The sequence below is a fragment of the Oncorhynchus gorbuscha genome, linkage group LG10 (assembly GCF_021184085.1).
Source record: "Oncorhynchus gorbuscha isolate QuinsamMale2020 ecotype Even-year linkage group LG10, OgorEven_v1.0, whole genome shotgun sequence".
Taxonomy (NCBI): Eukaryota; Metazoa; Chordata; class Actinopteri; order Salmoniformes; family Salmonidae; genus Oncorhynchus; species Oncorhynchus gorbuscha.
Window position 1 is genome coordinate 12,089,287 of NC_060182.1, and position 24,219 is coordinate 12,113,505.

Here is a 24,219-nt window from a genome sequence, read left to right on the forward strand (position 1 = left end):
TTGAGGTCAGGGCTCTGTGATGGCCACTCCAATACCTTGACTTTGTTGTCCTTAAGCCATTTTGCCACAACGTTGGAAGTATGCTTGGGGTCATTGTCCATTTAGAATACCCATTTGCGACCAAGCGTTAACTTCCTGACAGATGTCGAGATGTTGCTTCAAGATATCTACATAATTTCCCATCCTAATGATGCCATTTATTTTGTGAAGTGCACCAGTACCTCCTGCAGCAAAGCACCCCCACAACATGATGCCACCCTTGTGCTTCATGGTTGGGATGGTGTTCTTCGGCTTGCAAGCCTCCCCTTTTTCCTACAAACATAACAATGGTCATTATGGCAAAAAAAGTTATATTTTGTTCCATCAGACCAGAGGACATTTCTCCAAAAGTACAATATTTGTCCCCATGTGCAGTTGCAAACTGTAGTCTGGCTTTTTTATGGTGGTTTTGCCGCAGTGGCTCCTTCCTCGCTGAGCGGCCTTTCAAGCTATGTCAATAGAGGTCTCATTTTAATGTGGATATAGACACTTTTGTACCGGTTTCCTCCAGCATCTTCACAATTTCCTTTGCTGTTGTTCTGGGATTGATTTGCACTTTTCACACCAAAGTATGTTCATCTCTAAGAGACAGAATGCATCTCCTTCCTGAGTGGTATGTCGGCTGCATGGTCCCATGGTGTTTATACTTGTGTACTATTGTTTGTACAGATGGACGTGGTACCTTCAGGCGTTTGGAAATTGCTCCCAAGGATGAACCAGACTTGTGGAGGTTACACATTTTTTTCTGAGGTCTTGGCGGATTTCTTTTCATTTTCCCATGATGTCAAGCAAAAAGGCACTGAGTTTGAAGGTAGGCCTTGAAATACATCCACAGATACACCTCCAATTGCCTCAAATTATGTCAATTAGCCTATCAGAAGCTTCTAAAGCCATGACATAATTTTCTGGAATTTTCCAAGCTGTTTAAAGGCACAGTAAACTTCTGACCCACTGGAATTGTGATACAGTGAATTCTAAGTTAAATAATCTGTCTGTAAACAACTGTTGGAAAAATTACTTGTGTCATGCAAAAAGTGAATGTCCTAACCGAATTGCCAAAATTATAGTTTGTTAACAAGAAATTTGTGGAGTGGGTGAAAAAGTAGTTTTAATGACTCCAACCTAAGTGTATGTAAAATTCCGACTTCAACTGTATAATAAACAGAGCAGCAGAAGCATATGTTAAAAGTGAGAAAGTATGTTTGGGTGATGGAGTGTCAATGTAGTATGTGTGATTGTGTGGCTAGAGTCTAGTGAGTGTCCCTCGAGCCAGTTCAAAACAAATTACAATTAAAAAGTATATGGTAATTTATGCACATGTAAACTGGAGTAATGTCTATTATGGCATATAACATGTATAGCAAGCTAATGTTCATACTATCTTGTCAAGATCATTTGACAGCTTTGAAATAGTTTTAGAAGATGCAAGTAACCCACCTGAGCTTTCTTGCTTTTATTCAGAGCCTGAAGATAAAACAAAAAGCTAATCAGAATAGAATCACAAACAAAGGTACCTTTTATTCTGTCTCAAACATGATGCCTTGAGTTTCAGTGCATTGAACTCCACAGCTCTATTATCACGGTTTTAATCTAAATGTAGATTAGCTTGCTATACCTTATGTGCTTTGATGTAATCTTTCTCCAAGGTCACAGTCTTCAGACGAACAGCATTCAGCTCTGGAAAAGAAAACACTAAAATATTGAATATCCCCAGAGCCTAGTATTTTCTTTTCAATCACTGAGACATAACTAACCCATTTTGAAGTTAGATACAGTGCATCACATGGGTTACTACACACACCACACACTTGCATTAAGAGGGAGACTAAATCGTTAGTCCATCCTGGAGTTGCATTTGAAATGCTCTTTTCATTTTAGCAGTAAATATTGCTCCCAATTCAAGGGCACCAACTGAGCTCCAGAACATATTTATATTACGAGCTGCTGCTCCTTACCAGTTGTGTTCTTCCGCAGGTCATCTGAAAGTTGGTAGTTCTGTGTCCTCAGCTCTAAAAGCTGAGCCTGGAAAACAACAAACAAGTTATAGAAGGAGGGGATGACATTGCACTAAAACACATAAAAGCCTTTGACCAGTTAGCCTTGTCAGAGCTAGAACGGCACATAGGACATAGGCCTATCTCCTGTTTCCGTAAGGTGGGGCAGCCTAATGTACAAGTATACCCCCTGGACAGGAAGCTAGTCTGTAGCAGGGCTTTACCCCCCCCCAGTCCATCTCCTTAATTCTGAGTGCCAAGCAGAGAGGCATCATGTCCCATGTTTTGACTCTTTGGTAAGGGACACTAACCACAAGGCCACGGAGTTGGTTTAAGCCTGTATAAAGGGTCAACTTAATTAAACATTAAAACATCTGACTGTACACATAATCTGATTCAGGTGACTTCAGATGAACAAGCAATGCATTATTTGGGCTAGCTAGCCATGGGCACTATCTGGTTTGGAATACTGAACACACCCACTAAAATAAACAGTGAATGGCGTCCAGTCCCTAAAGGCTGCGAGCAGGCATGAGGCTAACGTTGAATGACCAAACCCGTGACCCATAATAAATATTGGAAAGCTATTAGTTACGCGAAAGTAACTAGCAAGCTAACGTTATAGTTTTCACCGAATGTATTTATTTTAAACATTTAACAAAAACAGCACACAACTATCAGACACGGATGTTTGAAATCAATAACTAACAGGAAGATAACTTTGCCATTAATAAAGATATTGTCGTGAAGATTAATTAAGACCAGAGTGTGTCATTTCAAGCTAACTAGCTAGCCTAGCCATTTAAGCTAGTTAACGGTTAACTCGCAAACCAGCTAACGTTAGCTAGCTGTTCAACTAATGTTATTTGAACTTAAAGCAAACTATTGGGATTATCACATTTGCATGTTTGTATAGAATACTAAAACGATATGACCAACTGCCTGTTGCTTTTGGAATAGCAATTTTTGCTGACACTATCAACATAGCTAGCCACATCCCTGGGTTGCAATGTTGGCCTAGCTAGTAAAGGAAGCTATCACGTTGACTTTACCGTTCCGTCTTTTAGCTCTGGACAGGTTGACGGAAAATCCCATTTTCAGAAAATACCCTGAAGGTGACTACAAATTCGAAACAACGAGCATTAAAAATGGACATCTGTCAACCTAGCTACCTGCATCCGATGGAACTCCTCCTCTGATAGTGCCTGCGCCATCTTCACTCAAGCAGCTAGGAAGGACTCTGCTATTAGCAGAGGTCCTGTGTGATAAAAGTGCCCCTGGGAATAGGCTATACTTTCATGCCTTTCTGTATATCCTTATGGAAAACACGACGTAGTTGTAAATAGAAATGTAAATGTATCGGACGACTTGGCTTTTAGATGAGGGAGGGAGTGCACTAATCACTATTTTCCCTAATCTAAACATTACTCCATAGCTAGGTATTGTCATTGCAATAACCACACCTGTCCAGTAGGTGGAGTCCTGAGTCCAGATCCATCACGTCATTTTATAAACTGGGTGGTTTGAGCCCTGAATTCTGATTGGCTGAAAGCCATGGCTTATCAGACCGTATAACAGGGTATGACAAAACATTTAGTTTTACTGCTATAATTAAGTTGGTGACCTGTTTATAATAGCAATAAGGCTCCTCAGAGGTTTGTGATATATGGCCAATATACCACGGCTAAAGGCCGTATCCAGGCACTCTGCATTGCATAAGGACAGCCCTTAGCCGTGGTATATTAGCCATCTATCACACCTCCTCCAGATTTATTGCTGAATTACCACGTGATTGTAAACTGTGAGCTTATTAGTCCATTTGAAGTAATTGCTTGTTCGCTGTGATTGGTTGTAGGTGTTATGATACTGATGATTTGTTGAGACTGATTGTTTGTATGGTTGTGGCTAGTGGATAATAGTTGTTGCCAACTGTAGCTTTTTTTAAAAATGTGACCAGGCAAGTCAGTTAAGAACTAATTCTTATTTACAATTGTGCGCAGCCCTATGGGACTCCAAATCACGGGCAGGTGTGATATCAGCCTGGATTCGAACCAATTATCCCATGCTGCTAAGTAACGTCATGTCTGTCCGTAGCTGGGTTATGCTTAGCTCAAATGTTGCAGTTGGCAACAAACCACCAGTATCACCGCACAAGTATGACGAGAAAGCACATCCACCTATTATTTACTATGGCGGTGCGTTTTCCAGAGGCAGAGGGGAAGTGTTGCACAGCGATTGTGTTTGAACCAACATTTCAGTGTCACAGTTGAGTTGACAATCCTTTTTACGGTCTCTGTTTTGAGTGTATGCCTAACTGGTGGCTGTGTGAATTTGGAGACAGATAGGCTAGCCATTTTATTTTTAACATTGCATCTGAAAAAAATAAATCACGTGTTGTTGATGAGGCATGTTCTGATGGAACGGTTACAGTTTCAATAAACCATGCATCGATATGCCGCCCTTCTCCAATACGAAGTGTAGGCTATAGCAGTAGAATAAACACCCATATAATACAGACATAGTCAAATCACTGAAGTTTCCTGGCGGGGAATTGTCTGCACGTTGGTTTGCATCTGCTCAGAATACTAGCCGAGCACACCTTGGAATACAACAACAATAGGCTTATCCTCATCTCTGACGTGTTTACTAATCTATGGACATTGTAAATAACCACATAGGATATCTTTTTAAGAAAGTGTCAGGCTAATTAATATCCCTGAGAATATTATCAGGCTGCAAGTTTTAGGACTACTTTTCAGTCTAAATGTGATTCATGCATTGATAGCCTGCTTGATAACTTTATAATAACACATTATTTAACTTTACAACTAACGTAAAATAATAGAGCTTTTGAAAATGCGTTGAATGCCTTTTGAAGATGCTTTGAATATTCTTGTTGGCAAAGAATAAATCTGCTATACATTTTTCCATCTGTTGTAATAGTAGTGTATTGGAGTTTATGTGAAAGTTCCTCCCCTGTTTTGACGCCAATAAATAAGCCAGTAGCTTTCAATGCGGAAATGTACATGACTTGCCTCACAGTGACAATGACACAAGGAACGTTCCAAGAGATACACGCGGAACCTAGGCTAATCATCGCACCAGAGATTGGTGCGGCAAGGCGCTCTGCGTTTGTTTAGAATTGTTGTATTGATATAGTGGCCGCCCACTGCCTGCCATTTCAAAAGTTAAATTGACATCCCTAGCCGCAGCACGGATGGAGCATCTATCGAGGTTCGTAGGGCAGATGTCCTTGACAGATGACAGCAGAGCAGAGGGCATCATCTCATCGGAGTATAGTGTAAGTAAGAATCCCCATACCTGTATATCAAATCAAATCAACTGTTATTGGTCACATGCACATAGTATATTCTCGGGTTATAATTCATTCCCATAGAAAGACAATAAGACCAGGTGATATTTTCAGATGAAAAAAAAAGTAGGATTTAAGGCATGTGCAAAGCACTTCGTGGGACTTTCACATTGCAGTTGCATTAATCTATTGATTGCAAATAACTGGTTGAATAATGGCTAAAGATTGTGTGTACGCTGTGCATGATGTACAACATCACAGGCTGCACATCATACACTGGTCCAGTTGTAGATAAGGGTAGTAAACCTGAGAGGTATGATGATTAAACAAAGTAAAACTAGGCTACTGAATTGTTTGTTTGAATGTTATATCTGCAAATCATGTTGGCTACTTGTTTTCTGTATAGTATAATACAATGCATGTTGGCTACTTGTTTTCTGTATAGTATAATACAATGCATGGTGTAACTTGTTTTCTGTATAGTATAATTCAATGCATGTTGGCTACTTGTTTTCTGTATAGTATAATTCAATGCATGTTGGCTACTTGTTTTCTGTATAGTATAATACAATGCATGTTGTAACTTGCTTTCTGTATAGTATAATTCAATGCATGTTGGCTACTTGTTTTCTGTATAGTATAATTCAATGCATGGTGTAACTTGTTTTCTGTATAGTATAATTCAATGCATGTTGTAACTTGCTTTCTGTATTGTATAATACAATGCATGTTGTAACTTGAATGCAGTTGACAAAAACCTTCTTTCAAATCAGTGGCATCTCTCTTTAAGGAACATACAGAAGTGAACCTTGGTTATTTAGTTATGTTTTGACATTACACTGAACTGAATAGCAACATTTGCAGAAGTATATTTTGTTAAACTACTGTAGGCTATTGCTCTTCTTACATGTAAACCTCTGTAAGTGTTAAGATACAGTAGGTAGGCTAGTTCTTTTTTTCCTAATTTAGCTTCCAAAGGTCAAAACTAAGTTATTTATTAACACTGAGGCCACTATGGGAAACATTTCCTTGTTGCAGCTAGTAGACTGTTGCGGACGATTCTTTATTGACAATGTTCCATTGTGAGGGGTGCCACTGCTTTTACATGCCAGCCTCAGATTGGTTTCAATAAACATGATTCTGTTGACTGTTTGTACCTTGAATTAATGACAGTAATGATCGAAATAGTAGTACATATGTGAACTATTCTCTGACCAGCCTCATTCAAATCAAATCAAATTGTATGTGTCACTTGCGCTGAATACAACAACCTCACAGTGAAATGCTTACTTACAAGCCCTTAACCAACAGTGTAGACCTTAGTGTGAAATGCTTACTTACAAGCCCTTAACCAACAGTGTAGACCTTAGTGTGAAATGCTTACTTACAAGCCCTTAACCAACAGTGTAGACCTTAGTGTGAAATGCTTACTTACAAGCCCTTAACCAACAGTGTAGACCTTAGTGTGAAATGCTTACTTACAAGCCCTTAACCAACAGTGTAGACCTTAGTGTGAAATGCTTACTTACAAGCCCTTAACCAACAGTGTAGACCTTAGTGTGAAATGCTTACTTACAAGCCCTTAACCAACAGTGTAGACCTTAGTGTGAAATGCTTACTTACAAGCCCTTAACCAACAGTGTAGACCTTAGTGAAATGCTTACTTACAAGCCCTTAACCAACAGTGTAGACCTTAGTGTGAAATGCTTACTTACAAGCCCTTAACCAACAGTGTAGACCTTAGTGTGAAATGCTTACAAGCCCTTAACCAACAAGCCCTACAAGCCCTTAACCAACAGTGTAGACCTTAGTGTGAAATGCTTACTTACAAGCCCTTAACCAACAGTGTAGACCTTAGTGTGAAATGCTTACTTACAAGCCCTTAACCAACAGTGTAGACCTTAGTGTGAAATGCTTACTTACAAGCCCTTAACCAACAGTGTAGACCTTAGTGTGAAATGCTTACTTACAAGCCCTTAACCAACAGTGTAGACCTTAGTGTGAAATGCTTACTTACAAGCCCTTAACCAACAGTGTAGACCTTAGTGTGAAATGCTTACTTACAAGCCCTTAACCAACAGTGTAGACCTTAGTGTGAAATGCTTACTTACAAGCCCTTAACCAACAGTGTAGACCTTAGTGTGAAATGCTTACTTACAAGCCCTTAACCAACAGTGTAGACCTTAGTGTGAAATGACTTACAAGCCCTTAACCAACAGTGTAGACCTTAGTGTGAAATGCTTACTTACAAGCCCTTAACCAACAGTGTAGACCTTAGTGTGAAATGCTTACTTACAAGCCCTTAACCAACAGTGTAGACCTTAGTGTGAAATGCTTACTTACAAGCCCTTAACCAACAGTGTAGACCTTAGTGTGAAATGCTTACTTACAAGCCCTTAACCAACAGTGTAGACCTTAGTGTGAAATGCTTACTTACAAGCCCTTAACCAACAGTGTAGACCTTAGTGTGAAATGCTTACTTACAAGCCCTTAACCAACAGTGTAGACCTTAGTGTGAAATGCTTACTTACAAGCCCTTAACCAACAGTGTAGACCTTAGTGTGAAATGCTTACTTACAAGCCCTTAACCAACAGTGTAGACCTTAGTGTGAAATGCTTACTTACAAGCCCTTAACCAACAGTGTAGACCTTAGTGTGAAATGCTTACTTACAAGCCCTTAACCAACAGTGTAGACCTTAGTGTGAAATGCTTACTTACAAGCCCTTAACCAACAGTGTAGACCTTAGTGTGAAATGCTTACTTACAAGCCCTTAACCAACAGTGTAGACCTTAGTGTGAAATGCTTACTTACAAGCCCTTAACCAACAGTGTAGACCTTAGTGTGAAATGCTTACTTACAAGCCCTTAACCAACAGTGTAGACCTTAGTGTGAAATGCTTACTTACAAGCCCTTAACCAACAGTGTAGACCTTAGTGTGAAATGCTTACTTACAAGCCCTTAACCAACAGTGTAGACCTTAGTGTGAAATGCTTACAAGCCCTTAACCAACAAGCCCTTAACCAACAGTGTAGACCTTAGTGTGAAATGCTTACTTACAAGCCCTTAACCAACCAGTGTAGACCTTAGTGTGAAATGCTTACTTACAAGCCCTTAACCAACAGTGTAGACCTTAGTGTGAAATGCTTACTTACAAGCCCTTAACCAACAGTGTAGACCTTAGTGTGAAATGCTTACTTACAAGCCCTTAACCAACTTACAAGTGTAGACCTTAGTGTGAAATGCTTACTTACAAGCCCTTAACCAACAGTGTAGACCTTAGTGTGAAATGCTTACTTACAAGCCCTTAACCAACAGTGTAGACCCCTTACAAGCCCTTAACCAACAGTGTAGACCTTAGTGTGAAATGCTTACTTACAAGCCCTTAACCAACAGTGTAGACCTTAGTGTGAAATGCTTACTTACAAGCCCTTAACCAACAGTGTAGACCTTAGTGTGAAATGCTTACTTACAAGCCCTTAACCAACAGTGTAGACCTTAGTGTGAAATGCTTACTTACAAGCCCTTAACCAACAGTGTAGACCTTAGTGTGAAATGCTTACTTACAAGCCCTTAACCAACAGTGTAGACCTTAGTGTGAAATGCTTACTTACAAGCCCTTAACCAACAGTGTAGACCTTAGTGTGAAATAGACCTTAGTGTGAAATGCTTTACAAGCCCTTAACCAACAGTGTAGACCTTAGTGTGAAATGCTTACTTACAAGCCCTTAACCAACAGTGTAGACCTTAGTGTGAAATGCTTACTTACAAGCCCTTAACCAACAGTGTAGACCTTAGTGTGAAATGCTTACTTACAAGCCCTTAACCAACAGTGTAGACCTTAGTGTGAAATGCTTACTTACAAGCCCTTAACCAACAGTGTAGACCTTAGTGTGAAATGCTTACTTACAAGCCCTTAACCAACAGTGTAGACCTTAGTGTGAAATAGACCTTAGTGTGAAATTACTTACAAGCCCTTAACCAACAGTGTAGACCTTAGTGTGAAATGCTTACTTACAAGCCCTTAACCAACAGTGTAGACCTTAGTGTACAAGCCCTTAACCAAATGACCTTAGTTGAAATGCTTTACAAGCCCTTAACCAACAGTGTAGACCTTAGTGTGAAATGCTTACAAGCCCTTACAAGCCCTTAACCAACCAGTGTAGACCTTAGTGTGAAATGCTTACTTACAAGCCCTTAACCAACAGTGTAGACCTTAGTGTGAAATGCTTACTTACAAGCCCTTAACCAACAGTGTAGACCTTAGTGTGAAATGCTTACTTACAAGCCCTTAACCAACAGTGTAGACCTTAGTGTGAAATGCTTACTTACAAGCCCTTAACCAACAGTGAAATACTTACAAGCCCTTAACCTTAGTGTAGACCTTAGAAATGCTTACTTACAAGCCCTTAACCAACAGTGTAGACCTTAGTGTGAAATGCTTACAAGCCCTTAACCAACAGTGTAGACCTTAGTGTGCCCTTAACCAAATGCTTACTTACAAGCCCTTAACCAACAGTGTAGACCTTAGTGTGAAATGCTTACTTACAAGCCCTTAACCAACAGTGTAGACCTTAGTGTGAAAATACAAGCCCTTAACCAACAGTGTAGACCTTAGTGTGAAATGCAAGCCCTTAACCAACAGTGTAGACCTTAGTGTGAAATGCTTACTTACAAGCCCTTAACCAACAGTGTAGACCTTAGTGTGAAATGCTTACTTACAAGCCCTTAACCAACCAGTGTAGACCTTAGTGTGAAATGCTTACTTACAAGCCCTTAACCAACAGTGTAGACCTTAGTGTGAAATGCTTACTTACAAGCCCTTAACCAACAGTGTAGACCTTAGTGTGAAATGCTTACTTACAAGCCCTTAACCAACAGTGTAGACCTTAGTGTGAAATGCTTACTTACAAGCCCTTAACCAACAGTGTAGACCTTAGTGTGAAATGCTTACTTACAAGCCCTTAACCAACAGTGTAGACCTTAGTGTGAAATGCTTACTTACAAGCCCTTAACCAACAGTGTAGACCTTAGTGTGAAATGCTTACTTACAAGCCCTTAACCAACAGTGTAGACCTTAGTGTGAAATGCTTACAAGCCCTTAACAAGCCCTTAACCAACAGTGTAGACCTTAGTGTGAAATGCTTACTTACAAGCCCTTAACCAACAGTGTAGACCTTAGTGTGAAATGCTTAGCCCTTACAAGACCCCTTAACCAACCGTGTAGACCTTAGTGTGAAATGCTTACTTACAAGCCCTTAACCAACCGTGTAGACCTTAGTGTGAAATGCTTACTTACAAGCCCTTAACCAACCTTAGTGTGAAAGTGTAACCAAGACCTTAGTGTGAAATGCTAACTTACAAGCCCTTAACCAACAGTGTAGACCTTAGTGTGAAATGCTTACTTACAAGCCCTTAACCAACAGTGTAGACCTTAGTGTGAAATGCTTACTTACAAGCCCTTAACCAACAGTGTAGACCTTAGTGTGAAATGCTTACTTACAAGCAAGCCCTTAACCAACAGTGTAGACCTTAGTGTGAAATGCTTACTTACAAGCCCTTAACCAACAGTGTAGACCTTAGTGTGAAATGCTTACTTACAAGCCCTTAACCAACAATGTAGACCTTAGTGTGAAATGCTTACTTACAAGCCCTTAACCAACAATGTAGACCTTAGTGTGAAATGCTTACTTACAAGCCCTTAACCAACAGTGTAGACCTTAGTGTGAAATGCTTACTTACAAGCCCTTAACCAACAATGTAGACCTTAGTGTGAAATGCTTACTTACAAGCCCTTAACCAACAATGTAGACCTTAGTGTGAAATGCTTACTTACAAGCCCTTAACCAACAATGCAGTTTCAAGTATTAAAAAAATAAATACAAGTAACTAATAATTAAAAAGCAGCAGGAAAATAACAATAGCGAGGCTAGGTACAGGGGGTACCGGTACCGGAGTCAATGTGAGGGGCACCGGTTAGTTGAGGTAATATGTACATGTAGGTAGAGTTATTAAAGTGACTTGGCATTGACAATAACAGAGAGTAGCAGCAGTGTAAAAGAGGGGGGGGCAATGCAAATAGTCTGGGTGGCCATTTGATTAGATGTTCATGAGTCTTATGGCTTTGGGGTTGAAGCTGTTTAGAAGCCTCTTGGACCTAGACTTGGCGCTTCAGTACAGCTTGCCGTGCTGTAGAGGAGAGAACAGTCTATGACTAGGGTGACGGAGTCTTTGACAATTTTTAGGACCTTTCCCTGGTGTAGATGTCCTGGATGGCAGGAAGCTTGGCCCCAGTGATGTACTGGGCCGTACGCACTACCCTCTGTAGTGCCTTGAGGTCAGAGGCCGAGTAGTTGCCGTACCAGGCAGTGATGAAACTCGTCAGGACTCTCTCGATGGTGCAGCTGTAGAACCTTTTGAGATCTGAGGACCCATGCCAAGTCCTTTCAGTCTCCTGAGGGGGAAATTATTTTTGTTGTGCCCTCTTCACGACTGTCTTGGTGTGCTTGGACCATGTTAGTTTGTTAGAGACTAAGGATGTGCCAAGTGAGAAATAGTGATAATGTAATTATGTCTATATTATGGCATGAAGAAAGCTGTGATATTGTATCAGTATTACTTCAGTCCCTATCTTCACCCCAATCGGGTCTTGAACTAGGGACCCTATGAACACAGCAACTGCCTCCCACGGAGCATCGTTACCTGTCGCTCGATAAAAGCTGCAGTGCAAGGGAATCAACTAGTTCAAGGTCTCAGCGCTAGTGACGTCAGCGATTGAACTACCACTAGCGCACACAGAAAACTAGCCAGCCATTTCACACCGGTTACGTTATTACATGCAGGGCCTTCGGAAAGTATTCACACTCCTTGATTTTTTTTTACACATTTTGTTGTGTTAAAGCCTGAATTTAAAATGGATTACATTTCTAAATGTTTACAAATTAATTGAAACTAAAAAGCTGAAAACTCATGAGTCAATAAGTATTGAACCCCTTTGTTAGGACAAGCCTAAATCAGTTACAGTTGTAACTAAAATCGTCTTGAAAATCTATGACAAAACTTGAAAATGGCTGTCTAGCAATGATCAACAACCAAGTTGACAGTGCTTAAAAAAATGTACAAGAGTAATTTGAAAATATTGTAAGATCCTGGTGTATAAAGCTCTTAGAGGCCCAGAAAGACTCACAGCTGGAATCGCTGCCAAAAGTGATTCTAACATGTATTGACTCAGGGGGTTGAATACTTACAGTATCTAATCAAGATATATTTGTCATTTATTTATGATTCATATTTAACAAACTTTAGAATTTTTTTTGTGACAAAAGGGCTGAGGGAATATGGCTAGTACAGTATGTGGTTACTAATGTGTAAAGATTGGTTTCGTTGGACCCTACCTGAGACTTCCTACATTCAAGGTTTCAGCTCTCAATCTACCTCTCTTTTAATTACAGTTTCACAATCATGAAAGTTGCTCCCAACCTCATCTCAGCTTCCATGTCTCTTTGTGTTTGTAGAATATCCGTGATCGAACTTCCATCATCAAGAAAGATCTTGGCCTCACGACGAAAGCCGGGGCACTGAAGGACAATGTAAAGAAGAATCGTTACAAAGACATTTTACCATGTAAGCACAATGATGGAGACTTAAAAAACGTTAGTGGTTTTTACTCTAATTGAAAATTATATTCTTGCTTAATATTAAACTTATCTGAACAAAAACTAATATTTTTATATAGATGACCAGACCCGTGTTCCCCTAACTCTACTGACGAATGACAATGCTTCGGACTATATCAACGCCAGCTTCATTAAAGTACGGTATTGTCCTCTCTCATTCAGTAAGTCCTACTGCATTTTATTCAGCTCGGTCTGATGCTGATTATTCTGCTATATCTCGTCTGTCCTCTAGGGTGCAACAGAGACCAGAAAATACATAGCGACCCAAGGACCTCTGAGGCACACTTTGGTTGACTTCTGGCAAATGATTTGGCAGTATGATGTAAAGGTAAGGAAGATCGTATTCAGCTTTCCTATAAATGTAGTACAGCTTTTACAGTAGCTCTGTTGCACAGATGAAGAATGGGAAAATTGTCTCAATGTAATTTAATTTAACTAGGCAAGTCAATTAAGAACAAATTCTTATTTTCAATGACGGCCTAGGAACAGTGGGTTAACTGCCTGTTCAGGGGCAGAACGACATATTTGTACCTTGTCAGCTCAGGGATTTGAACTTGCAACCTTCCGGTTACTATTCCAACGCTCTAACCACTAGGCTACCCTGCCGCCTCTACACTCTAACCACTAGGCTACCCTGCCATCTCTACGCTCTAACCACTAGGCTACCCTGCCACCTCTACACTCTAACCACTAGGCTACCCTGCCGCCCTAATGTTACCTCTATTCCTATCCCTGTTTTAGGTTATAATCATGTTACCTCTATTCCTATCCCTGTTTTAGGTTATAATAATGTTACCTCTATTCCTATCCCTGTTTTAGGTTATAATAATGTTACCTCTATTCCTATCCCTGTTTTAGGTTATAATAATGTTACCTCTATTCCTATCCCTGTTTTAGGTTATAATAATGTTACCTCTATTCCTATCCCTGTTTTAGGTTATAATAATGTTACCTCTATTCCTATCCCTGTTTTAGGTTATAATAATGTTACCTCTATTCCTATCCCTGTTTTAGGTTATAATCATGTTACCTCTATTCCTATCCCTGTTTTAGGTTATAATCATGTTACCTCTATTCCTATCCCTGTTTTAGGTTATAATCATGTTACCTCTATTCCTATCCCTGTTTTAGGTTATAATAATGTTACCTCTATTCCTATCCCTGTTTTAGGTTATAATAATGTTACCTCTATTCCTATCCCTGTTTTAGGTTATAATCATGTTACCTCTATTCCTATCCCTGTTTTAGGTTATAATCATGGCTTGCAGAGAAATTGAAATGGGAAAGGTAAATGCCCTTTTAGTCACATTTTGAATAAAAAAAAGGTACAGTGGAAGTGTGAACATATTATTGTACTGTATAATTGATCAACTTTGGTGCTGGTCTCCACTTGACTCATAATGTTGTTGTTTTTTTCACTGTCTTTTTTTTTAGAAAAAGTGTGAGCGCTATTGGACAACTGTCAAGGAAACAACCCCCTTTGGTCCCTTTATTGTCTCAAATGTACGTCTTTGTCGATATATCTTCATTATATTGTATACTGTGAAGGTACACAGACCACAGAGAAGTTGTAGCAGCATTGACACAACTTTCAGTTGATCCAGATTTATCTTCTTAGTTGTATTACTATTCAGGAGTCGTCCCAGACAGATGGGTTGCCTCCCACAATGTCACCAATATTCCAGCATGCACAGAGTGCCGTCCCACGAGGCACAGATGTCAATTTAACGTATATTCCACATTGGTTAAGTGACATATTGAAATGATTCAACCAGTGTTTGCCCAGTGGGGTTGTTTTATAGTCTGGGTTTTCAGAGAATATTCAAGAAGACTTCCCTTTTTACTCACCATCCTCCACAGATGATGTGTCAGTTCCTGTGTACTAAGTTTACTCAGTTTGGTTATTTCATGGCATATTACATTTACATTTAAGTCATTTAGCAGACGCTCTTATCCAGAGCGACTTACAAATTGGTGCATTCACCTTATGACATCCAGTGGAACAACCACTTTACAATAGTGCATCTAAATATTTTAAGGGGGGGGGGGGGTGAGAAGGATTACTTTATCCTATCCTAGGTATTCCTTAAAGAGGTGGGGTTTCAGGTGTCTCCGGAAGGTGGTGATTGACTCCGCTGTCCTGGCGTCGTGAGGGAGTTTGTTCCACCATTGGGGAGCCAGAGCAGCGAACAGTTTTGACTGAGCTGAGCGGGAACTGTACTTCCTCAGTGGTAGGGAGGCGAGCAGGCCAGAGGTGGATGAACGCAGTGCCCTTATTTGGGTGTAGGGCCTGATCAGAGCCTGGAGGTACTGAGGTGCCGTTCCCCTCACAGCTCCGTAGGCAAGCACCATGGTCTTGTAGCGGATGCGAGCTTCAACTGGAAGCCAGTGGAGAGAGCGGAGGAGCGGGGTGACGTGAGAGAACTTGGGAAGGTTGAACACTAGACGGGCTGCGGCGTTCTGGATGAGTTGTAGGGGTTTAATGGCACAGGCAGGGAGCCCAGCCAACAGCGAGTTGCAGTAATCCAGACGGGAGATGACAAGTGCCTGGATTAGGACCTGCGCCGCTTCCTGTGTGAGGCAGGGTCGTACTCTGCGGATGTTGTAGAGCATGAACCTACAGGAACGGGCCACCGCCTTGATGTTAGTTGAGAACGACAGTTTGTTGTCCAGGATCACGCCAAGGTTCTTAGCGCTCTGGGAGGAGGACACAATGGAGTTGTCAACCGTGATGGCGAGATCATGGAACGGGCAGTCCTTCCCCGGGAGGAAGAGCAGCTCCGTCTTGCCGAAGTTCAGCTTGAGGTGGTGATCCGTCATCCACACTGATATGTCTGCCAGACATGCATATTGACTCACATGTTGTTGTCTGCATAAAATCACAGGCACCTGTTTCAGGAAACACCAGAATATTTTTAATTGAAATGTTATCATGTTTTTACAGCTTGAAGAATCCAACCCAAATGAGGAAGTAGTCATGAGGACTCTGACTGTGAGATTTCATAATGTAAGTGTCCAACTGTGAAACGGGTATTATTTTGTGTTGTTTTCCATCAGCAGCACTAGTCAAATAATTATTCAATATCGTAGAAAAACAAGTCAGTGTTATTATCCACATTGGATAATCTGATATTATTTGTTGGTATCCAGGAAGTTGAATGAGCGGGAGCCCGTGAAGTTATATGCAAACCATGTTTTCTGTTTGTCTAGGAAACACGGACGATCTCTCAATTCCAATACACAGCTTGGCCTGATCATGACATTCCATACACAGCTGGTGGTATTTTAGAAATGATGGATATGGCTCGCAAAGCCCAGGGAAACAACACTAGCCCTGTTCTCATCCACTGCAGGTCTGTTTGTCCCCTATACATGACATACAGCACAGCCCCTATGATTACTGTCTGCCCAGTGGACATGTTGTGCTCCGAGAGGAAATTGTCACACACAGAGACAGACTATGATCTATAAGCCCATTAAAATTCATCAATGCATATCATTCAATGTTGTTTATCACAAGGCCACATGTACTCCTTGAGCTCCATGTGTTTTAATAATGCCATTTAGCTGGGTGCCTGAGTGGCTCAGAGTTAAAAGGAACTGCATCTCAGTGCCAGAGGCATCACTACAGACCCTGGTTCAATCCTGGGGTGTATTACTACTGGACGTTATTGGGAGTCCCATAGAGCGGTGCACAATTGGCCCAGCATTGTCTGGGTTTGGCCTGGGTAGGCCATCATTGTATATAAGAATTTGTTCTTAACTGACATGCATATGTTAAATATTCAGGACCTGATGGGGTCTACCGTGTCATATCCAGACTTGGGAACTTCTCTGGTAATGTTTGAGTACTGCTGTCAGAGACTGAATGGAGCAGACCATGTATTTGGTTGTGTTTTGTATTTCCAGTGCTGGTTGTGGAAGAACAGGGGTGATTTGTGCCCTGGATTATGTTCATGATCTTCTTGTCACAAAGGTAGTACTTATGTTCACTGCATTACATTGATGGCATCATTTAGGGAATTGGTTTTACAAGACCTTTGTAGACTGCAACTAAAAACAATAATACTTGTAAAAATATATATATATATTTTTAAATATTGGTGGGTATGAGTGTTTTGACTAATGCATTCTCATATTTCTCCACCAGCAAATCAAAGGAGATTTCAATATCATGAAGATTGTAGTGGAACTAAGGAGACAGAGGCCATCAGCTGTTCAGACAAAGGTATTTTATTATCAGACAGAATTACATATGAGAAATTGTGTTTATTTTCTGCAGGGCGTTATATATCATGCAATAAATACTGTAATTCTCTCCTGTGGAAATGATGGCTTCAATCATCTTTTTTCTATCCTTCCAACCAGGAGCAGTATCAGTTTGTGTTTTCTGCCGTGGCTTATATGTTTGAGAAGGCTTTACGGTCACCTGAGAACAACTACCAGAATCTCACCAAGGTAAGACAGAAACAATTATCAGGTTTTTATAATTGCTATCTCCAACCGACAGATGTCAGCCTTTCTAAAGGCAAAATACAACACAGTATTCAACACATGCCGTACTAGCATTCAGGTTCAAGCAAGCTTTACTAGAACAATAAGACATGAGAGGGTATGGAGTATTATTGTTATCTGTTTTGCGGTCAGATGCAGCGTTTACACAGGCAGCCCAATTCAGATCTTTTGCCCGGTCAGATCAGATCTTTTGCCAATAATTGGGCAAAAGATCAGAATTGTTGGCCTGGACAGCCAGAGGTAGAAGGCAAAGCTGACACAATATGTCAGTTTGTCTGTTATTAAGAATAGAAACTAACAAAGGTCTTTTCCTTGTGTCATCCATTCAATCTGATCATATTATACTTCCGTCTGACATTTCAATGTGATGAGTGGAGTAAAAAGAACATTAAAAAAAATGTTACGCAGGAAACCAGCCATCACGCTTCCTCTCTATGCAAATATTGGCACATTGAAGATGATTGTTCACGCATTTTCATACAGAGCCTGAGCTTTAGAGACACAGTCCTATACCTCTCTGGTCCTTAACAGCTTATGTTGTTGTTTATAGAGCAACCAACCTCTCTATGATGATGTTGAGTCTGTGAAGACCTCTCCACCGATAACATCAGCCATCACTCAGCCACTTGAAAAAAGGTAGGAGCGAGAATTCTTTCTTTGTTCAGTCTGATGTGTGATGTGCATCAACATACACACAATAACAACAGTTTCTGACTTCAATAAGCAGCCTGAGATATTGGTATACCACAGTAAGGTTGTGGAGATGTTGACTTTCAGTTTGCGAGAGCGAGAAAGAGAGAGAGAGGGCGAGAATGAGAGAGAGTGAGAGAGAGGCAGATAGAGAGAGAGAGAGAGGGCGAGAATGAGAGAGAGTGAGAGAGAGGCAGATAGAGAGAGAGAGAGATTTAGGGAGCTTCCTGTTTTGTACAAGTGATTCCATTGTCATCTATTTCAGTTGGCTGTACAACAGGGTTTTGTGTTTGTTGGGTGTCTAGTTTTAGTGTACATAAGCTTATCGATACCAAGTCATTTATTCATATTTTGATTGATTAAGTCAACTATTACAGAATACAATAGATATGATATGTACCTGCCTTGACAATCAAGCAAACACTATTAAAGTTGCAGTATGTAACTGTTGTGGTCAATTATACACTACCGTTCAGAAGTTTGGGGTCACTTTGAAATGTCCTTGTTTTGAAAGAAAATCACATTTTCTTGTCTATTAAAATCACATCAAATTGATCAGAAATACAGTGTAGACATTGTTAATGTTGTAAATTACTATTGTAGCTGGAAACGGCAGATTTTTTTATGGAATATCTTCATAGGCGTGCAGAGGCCCATTATCAGCAACCATATATTTCAAGCGGTTTAGTACAATGATTCAATGACACTATACTTGCTTGTTTTATCACAGAAACTGAAATTAGGCTAGTTTTAGCAACCAGGAAATGGCTGAGCAATATCTGTGTAGTGCACCTTTAATATTGCTAAATGTACTGTATATTCAAATACTGTGTTGTCGTTCACGTTGAAGATCTTGATGTGAAAGGGACTTTAAGCCAGTTATTGTTAGTTATATTTGACAGAACTTTAGGGAAACATGATTCATGAATCAGAAGGATGTCACCATTCCTGTACTACTAAACATTCATCATGCTGTAGAGGAAGTGACACACAGGGCTGTTAAACATCACTTTCACATCCTCTTTCCTCCCTCCCATATGTTCAACTGTTTCCCCGCCAGCTCGTATCACAGGCTTAAACACAAACGATCTATATCTCTGTAAACATGGTCAAAGAGTCTGTAGGAAATCAGTATTGTAACATTGACATTTTTAATCAATCTTAATTTCTATACCGATATACTAATGGTAAAAATCCACTGTGGAAGCCCCAGAAAGAAAACGGACTAGATAATGAAACTTCAGTCATATGTATAATAGTTATGGCCATCTAGTGTGTAGAGCAGAAACAATAAGGCCACATTTGTACTTTTTGCTTCTCACTGTTGATGGAATTGTGGATGTCTACTCCTCTTTAGAAATTCTAGTGTGCAGCCCAGAGCGCCTCAACTGTGCCAGCAGACGATGGATGACACCTATGCTGTGGTCAACAAGTCCAAACAGCTTCCGTCACCAGCCTCTTCCTCAGCTCCTCCGGCCGCTCTCCATCACTATGACAACGCAGAGCTGGGCACCCTGAAATGCCCCGCCACTGCTCTCTACAGCACAGTCAAGCCCAAGAGCAGGTGTCCTCCAGTCAATCCACCTCCAGCGGCCTCACCCATATATGACACAGCTAGACCGGCCAATCACAGGCTAGCTGAGGCCACGTTAGGGAAGGAACAGAGTGGCTATGAACAGGTCACAGGTGAGAGCATTTTAGGGAGACCAATCTGAGGCCAGCTCTGATTTTGTTTTAGTCATTATGCCTTGCAAAGAATATCCAGTCTTTTAGAAGAGCATTGTAATCTAGATCTCGTAACCTCAGTCCAATATTGTGAAACTGGGGAAATTGTGTAATGTTTATTTACGACGGCATACACTGTCCTTTTAAGTATTAAATCAATGTGAAAAGTAATTTGAGTCCTACATTGACCACAAAGGAGCAATATTTGTTTTCCATCTTCGTTCAGTTTCTTGCCAGTAACAATTCCTTGACAGCCATATTGAGCTGTTTATGTGGAAAATGTTTTACTGATTCTTACTGTTTGCTTTTCTCTAGCTGAGCATCATTCCTCGATGGGAGATGACTATGAATATGTTTCAAACCCCATCAAAGACCTGACCAACAGCTGTACTCCTGGTAGCATGGGTGAATATCTGCTTGTGTTTGTGATACTGTTATCCAATGCCTTTTACTGTTACTATCCTGTGCCATTATAGCTACCCAATGTAATATCCATTTCCTCAGAATCTCATGATAATTGTGACTGGATGTCAAAACAAGCCTATGTAAAACTGTTAGTTGTACTTGCAGGTGCCTTCAACTAATCCCAAACACATTTCTCAACTGTCCCTCAGGGTTCAACTGTCGCATTAGGAAACCTAAAGGACCCCGGGATACCCCGGCAGAGTGGAGTCATGTGGAGAGATGATACAGCAGCCACATACCAGGCCTGGGAATGGGCTCTTTCTTTTGTAACCCCTTTTGAGTTGGTATGTTTTTCAGATCTGTTGTTCCACTTCTTTATTTATTGTGATTGATATTACTGATGGAAATATATATATTATGAAACATCGTCCCACTCTGAGACAGGTATTGTTTTTGGATACTACACAGGTTTTGGATCTTCAGCTGTCCCCATTGGAGAAGCCTTTTAAAGAACCATTTTTGGTTCCAGGTAGAACCCTTTCCACAGAGGAACCCTGAATGATTCCACCTGTAACCAGACATGATTCTTCAAAGGGTTCTCCTATGTGGACAGTCGAAGAAGCCTTTTGGAACTTGTTTTTTCTAAGAGTGTATTTACCAAATTCAAGTTATGGTGTGATGGCACTAACCAACAGGGGGCACTATAGTAACATGGGATAATGAGCTTTTCAATATTAACGAAACAGGTATTTAAAAAAAAATCTCTACTCATTTCTGGTGACAAGGACTTACAATAAAGACAAACATTTCTTCAAGGTTCTTTGAAATAAATCTTTGTATTAGGTCTGCTTACTTACCACAATCAATGCAGCATACATGTAGATACAACACATGTCTGGTGGATCACAATAAAAAACAATGTGCTTTACTTGAAAACACTTTGCTGAACATTCTGTCCTGGAAATACCAGCTTTGAAGATTGACCTCTGACTTCTGTGGCTATGCTGATATTGTGTTTCAGTCACGGAAATCTTCTTACACTCTGAAATGAACATCTGTGTATCTGCCAGATACCAAGCTGATACTCTGTCTGTCAAAAGCAACAACAAAAAAACTGAGAGAAGTCTCTCTGGAGATTAAGTCAGCAATGCACTTAAATAGCTAACATTATAGCTATGTTTTTGTTTACCTTTATTTAACTAGGCAAGTCAGTTAAGAACAAATTCTTAATTACAATGACGGCCTACCCCAATGACGCTGGACCAATTGTGCGCCGCCCTATGGGACTCCCAATCACGGCCGGTTGTGATACAGCCTGGATTCAAACCAGGGTGTCGGTAGGGACACCTCTAGCACTAAGATGCAGTGCCTTAGACCTCTGCGCCACTCAGGAGTTTAGATGTGTGGTCCTATGTCATGTTCCTATAGAAAGTTGCCCATAAGAACTTTTTTTTTTAACCCAGCCGTGGAGACCCAACGCTGGGACGAGCGTGTGTGATAGACAATTGAGGGGGTGTTGCTAATGGCCACTCTGTGTTCTAGTTGGCAGTGCATGTGGGATGTCAAGGGTTTAAACTCGGCTGGATGGCTAATCACATTCAACAGATGCTAATGTGAAAAGACAATCTAATGACCTGTACCATGGCTTCTCAACCCAAGCCTCCAGCTATCTCATAGCAACCCTTCGCCCAGATTTAGCCACCACACACACACACACAAACACATATGCATTTTCACACACACACACACACACACACACACACACACACACACACACACACACACACACACACACACACACACACACACACACACACACACACACACACACACACACACACACACACACACACACACGCACACATTAAAATGCACTAAAGCAAATCAATATTTTGACCTTTTTTCATTATTTGCTGCTGTGTCTGATGTATTGACTGGTGATATTAAATCTCCCTTTATGGGATCAATAGAAACCTTACCTTATCTTATTATAAACTCATGAAAATGAATCAGAACAAAATGAGCCTCTACAAATTATAGTAACTGTCATACTGAGTGGGACGTATTTAATACATCAGACTAAGAAAAGTAGATCCAGATGTAGGATCTTAATTTGATCACTCTTTTGTTGCTGAGTATTTTCCTGCACCGAAATGCAGATGAGCTTTGTGATTTACATAGATTCACTGAAAACCCACACTAACACATGGTTGCATTAACAGTATTTAACTTTTCATGTAGCCTATACTTTTGGCCAGCTAAAAGCCTTATCACCGATCAAGCAACATTATGGACTAAAGTCCATTTGCTGCAAGATTGTTTTGCTGTGACAATATAGGTCATATTAAGATCCTACATATGTATCTGGATAGCATTACATTAAAATGTCACAAGTTTTTTTGTATTTTTTAACTATTTAGAATGGATGTTTCTGAAGTTTGTTCATGTTTCCGGAGAGTACAACACAGAGAAAGTGTAAATACCGCCCTCTTAGGACACAATTGTTTCTCATTATAACCAAGTTAACTAAAACTGTTAACAATAGTCTGTGGCCATTGTGTAAACTCCAGACATATTAGGGTAGGCACTTGGAAATTGATCCTGATCTGTTTAGTCTTTTTACGAGCAAAAAAGTATTGATTGGTCGATACCTTGCATCTGATTTCATTTCCCATCTGTTTTCTTACTGAAACTACCATTCATTACATTCAGGCAAATACAGTTTACAGTAAGACCTTTACTATCTTTCAGATCAAATATCAAGGAAATAAATCCATATAAGAATAAAGAAAAATAACATTCTGTGTGAAATGAGTGTAAAGGAATTGGAGAGGGAGGGTGAGATTCCAACATGAGCCCAGACCTTTGTGACTAGATGTGTTGGTTGAGTGTAAAGGAATTGGAGAGGGAGGGTGAGATTCCAACATGAGCCCAGACTTTTGTGACTAGGTGTGTTGGTTGAGTGTAAAGGAATTGGAGAGGGAGGGTGAGATTCCAACATGAGCCCAGACTTTTGTGACTAGGTGTGTTGGTTGAGTGTAAAGGAATTGGAGAGGGAGGGTGAGATTCCAACATTACATTTACATTTACATTTAAGTCATTTAGCAGACGCTCTTATCCAGAGCGACTTACAAATTGGTGCATTCACCTTATGCCATCCAGTGGAACAGCCACTTTACAATAGTGCATCTAAATATTTTAAGGGGGGGGGGGTGAGAAGGATTACTTTATCCTATCCTAAGTATTCCTTAAAGAGGTGGGGTTTCAGGTGTCTCCGGAAGGTGGTGATTGACTCCGCTGTCCTGGCGTCGTGAGGGAGTTTGTTCCACCATTGGGGAGCCAGAGCAGCGAACAGTTTTGACTGGGCTGAGCGGGAACTGTACTTCCTCAGTGGTAGGGAGACGAGCAGGCCAGAGGTGGATGAACGCAGTGCCCTTATTTGGGTGTAGGGCCTGATCAGAGCCTGGAGGTACTGAGGTGCCGTTCCCCTCACAGCTCCGTAGGCAAGCACCATGGTCTTGTAGCGGATGCGAGCTTCAACTGGAAGCCAGTGGAGAGAGCGGAGGAGCGGGGTGACGTGAGAGAACTTGGGAAGGTTGAACACTAGACGGGCTGCGGCGTTCTGGATGAGTTGTAGGGGTTTAATGGCACAGGCAGGGAGCCCAGCCAACAGCGAGTTGCAGTAATCCAGACGGGAGATGACAAGTGCCTGGATTAGGACCTGCGCCGCTTCCTGTGTGAGGCAGGGTCGTAATCTGCGGATGTTGTAGAGCATGAACCTACAGGAACGGGCCACCGCCTTGATGTTAGTTGAGAACGACAGGGTGTTGTCCAGGATCACGCCAAGGTTCTTAGCGCTCTGG

At 40.8% G+C, this 24,219-nt stretch overlaps 2 protein-coding genes across 6 annotated transcripts in view; one reads left to right on the forward strand and one right to left on the reverse strand.

Annotated features, from left to right (window-relative positions):
* The window catches only part of gripap1 (GRIP1 associated protein 1), an 84,934-nt gene extending 81,452 nt beyond the window's left edge, over positions 1-3,482 (reverse strand). For 2 of the 4 annotated variants that reach the window (XM_046364905.1, XM_046364903.1), the window contains exons 1-4: positions 3,206-3,482; positions 1,995-2,061; positions 1,655-1,716; positions 1,477-1,503 (exon numbers count right to left, since the gene is read on the reverse strand). In XM_046364905.1, the coding sequence (XP_046220861.1) occupies positions 1,477-1,503; positions 1,655-1,716; positions 1,995-2,061; positions 3,206-3,247 (198 nt within the window). In that variant the 5' untranslated portion in view covers positions 3,248-3,482. Of the gene's footprint in view, positions 1-1,476; positions 1,504-1,654; positions 1,717-1,994; positions 2,062-3,085 lie in introns of all 4 variants that reach the window. The other 2 variants (XM_046364904.1, XM_046364906.1) reach the window with 2 other exon arrangements.
* Positions 3,483-5,039: 1,557 nt separating this feature from the next.
* Positions 5,040-21,171, forward strand: ptpn18 (protein tyrosine phosphatase non-receptor type 18). 2 transcript variants are annotated; one of them, XR_006840868.1, is made up of 16 exons: positions 5,040-5,334; positions 12,860-12,968; positions 13,081-13,157; positions 13,254-13,349; positions 14,270-14,308; positions 14,456-14,524; positions 15,966-16,028; positions 16,232-16,374; positions 16,931-16,997; positions 17,172-17,249; positions 17,390-17,479; positions 18,087-18,172; positions 19,584-19,912; positions 20,267-20,356; positions 20,566-20,700; positions 20,825-21,171. XR_006840868.1 is itself a non-coding variant. In XM_046364907.1 (15 exons), exons 1-15 carry the CDS (start codon positions 5,251-5,253, stop codon positions 20,637-20,639), a joined length of 1,494 nt encoding a protein of 497 aa, XP_046220863.1. In that variant the 5' UTR covers positions 5,040-5,250; the 3' UTR covers positions 20,640-21,171. The 2 variants fall into 2 exon arrangements, 1 of the variants encoding a protein (XP_046220863.1); XM_046364907.1 differs by having other exon boundaries at positions 20,566-21,171.
* The last annotated feature ends 3,048 nt before the right edge of the window (positions 21,172-24,219 follow it).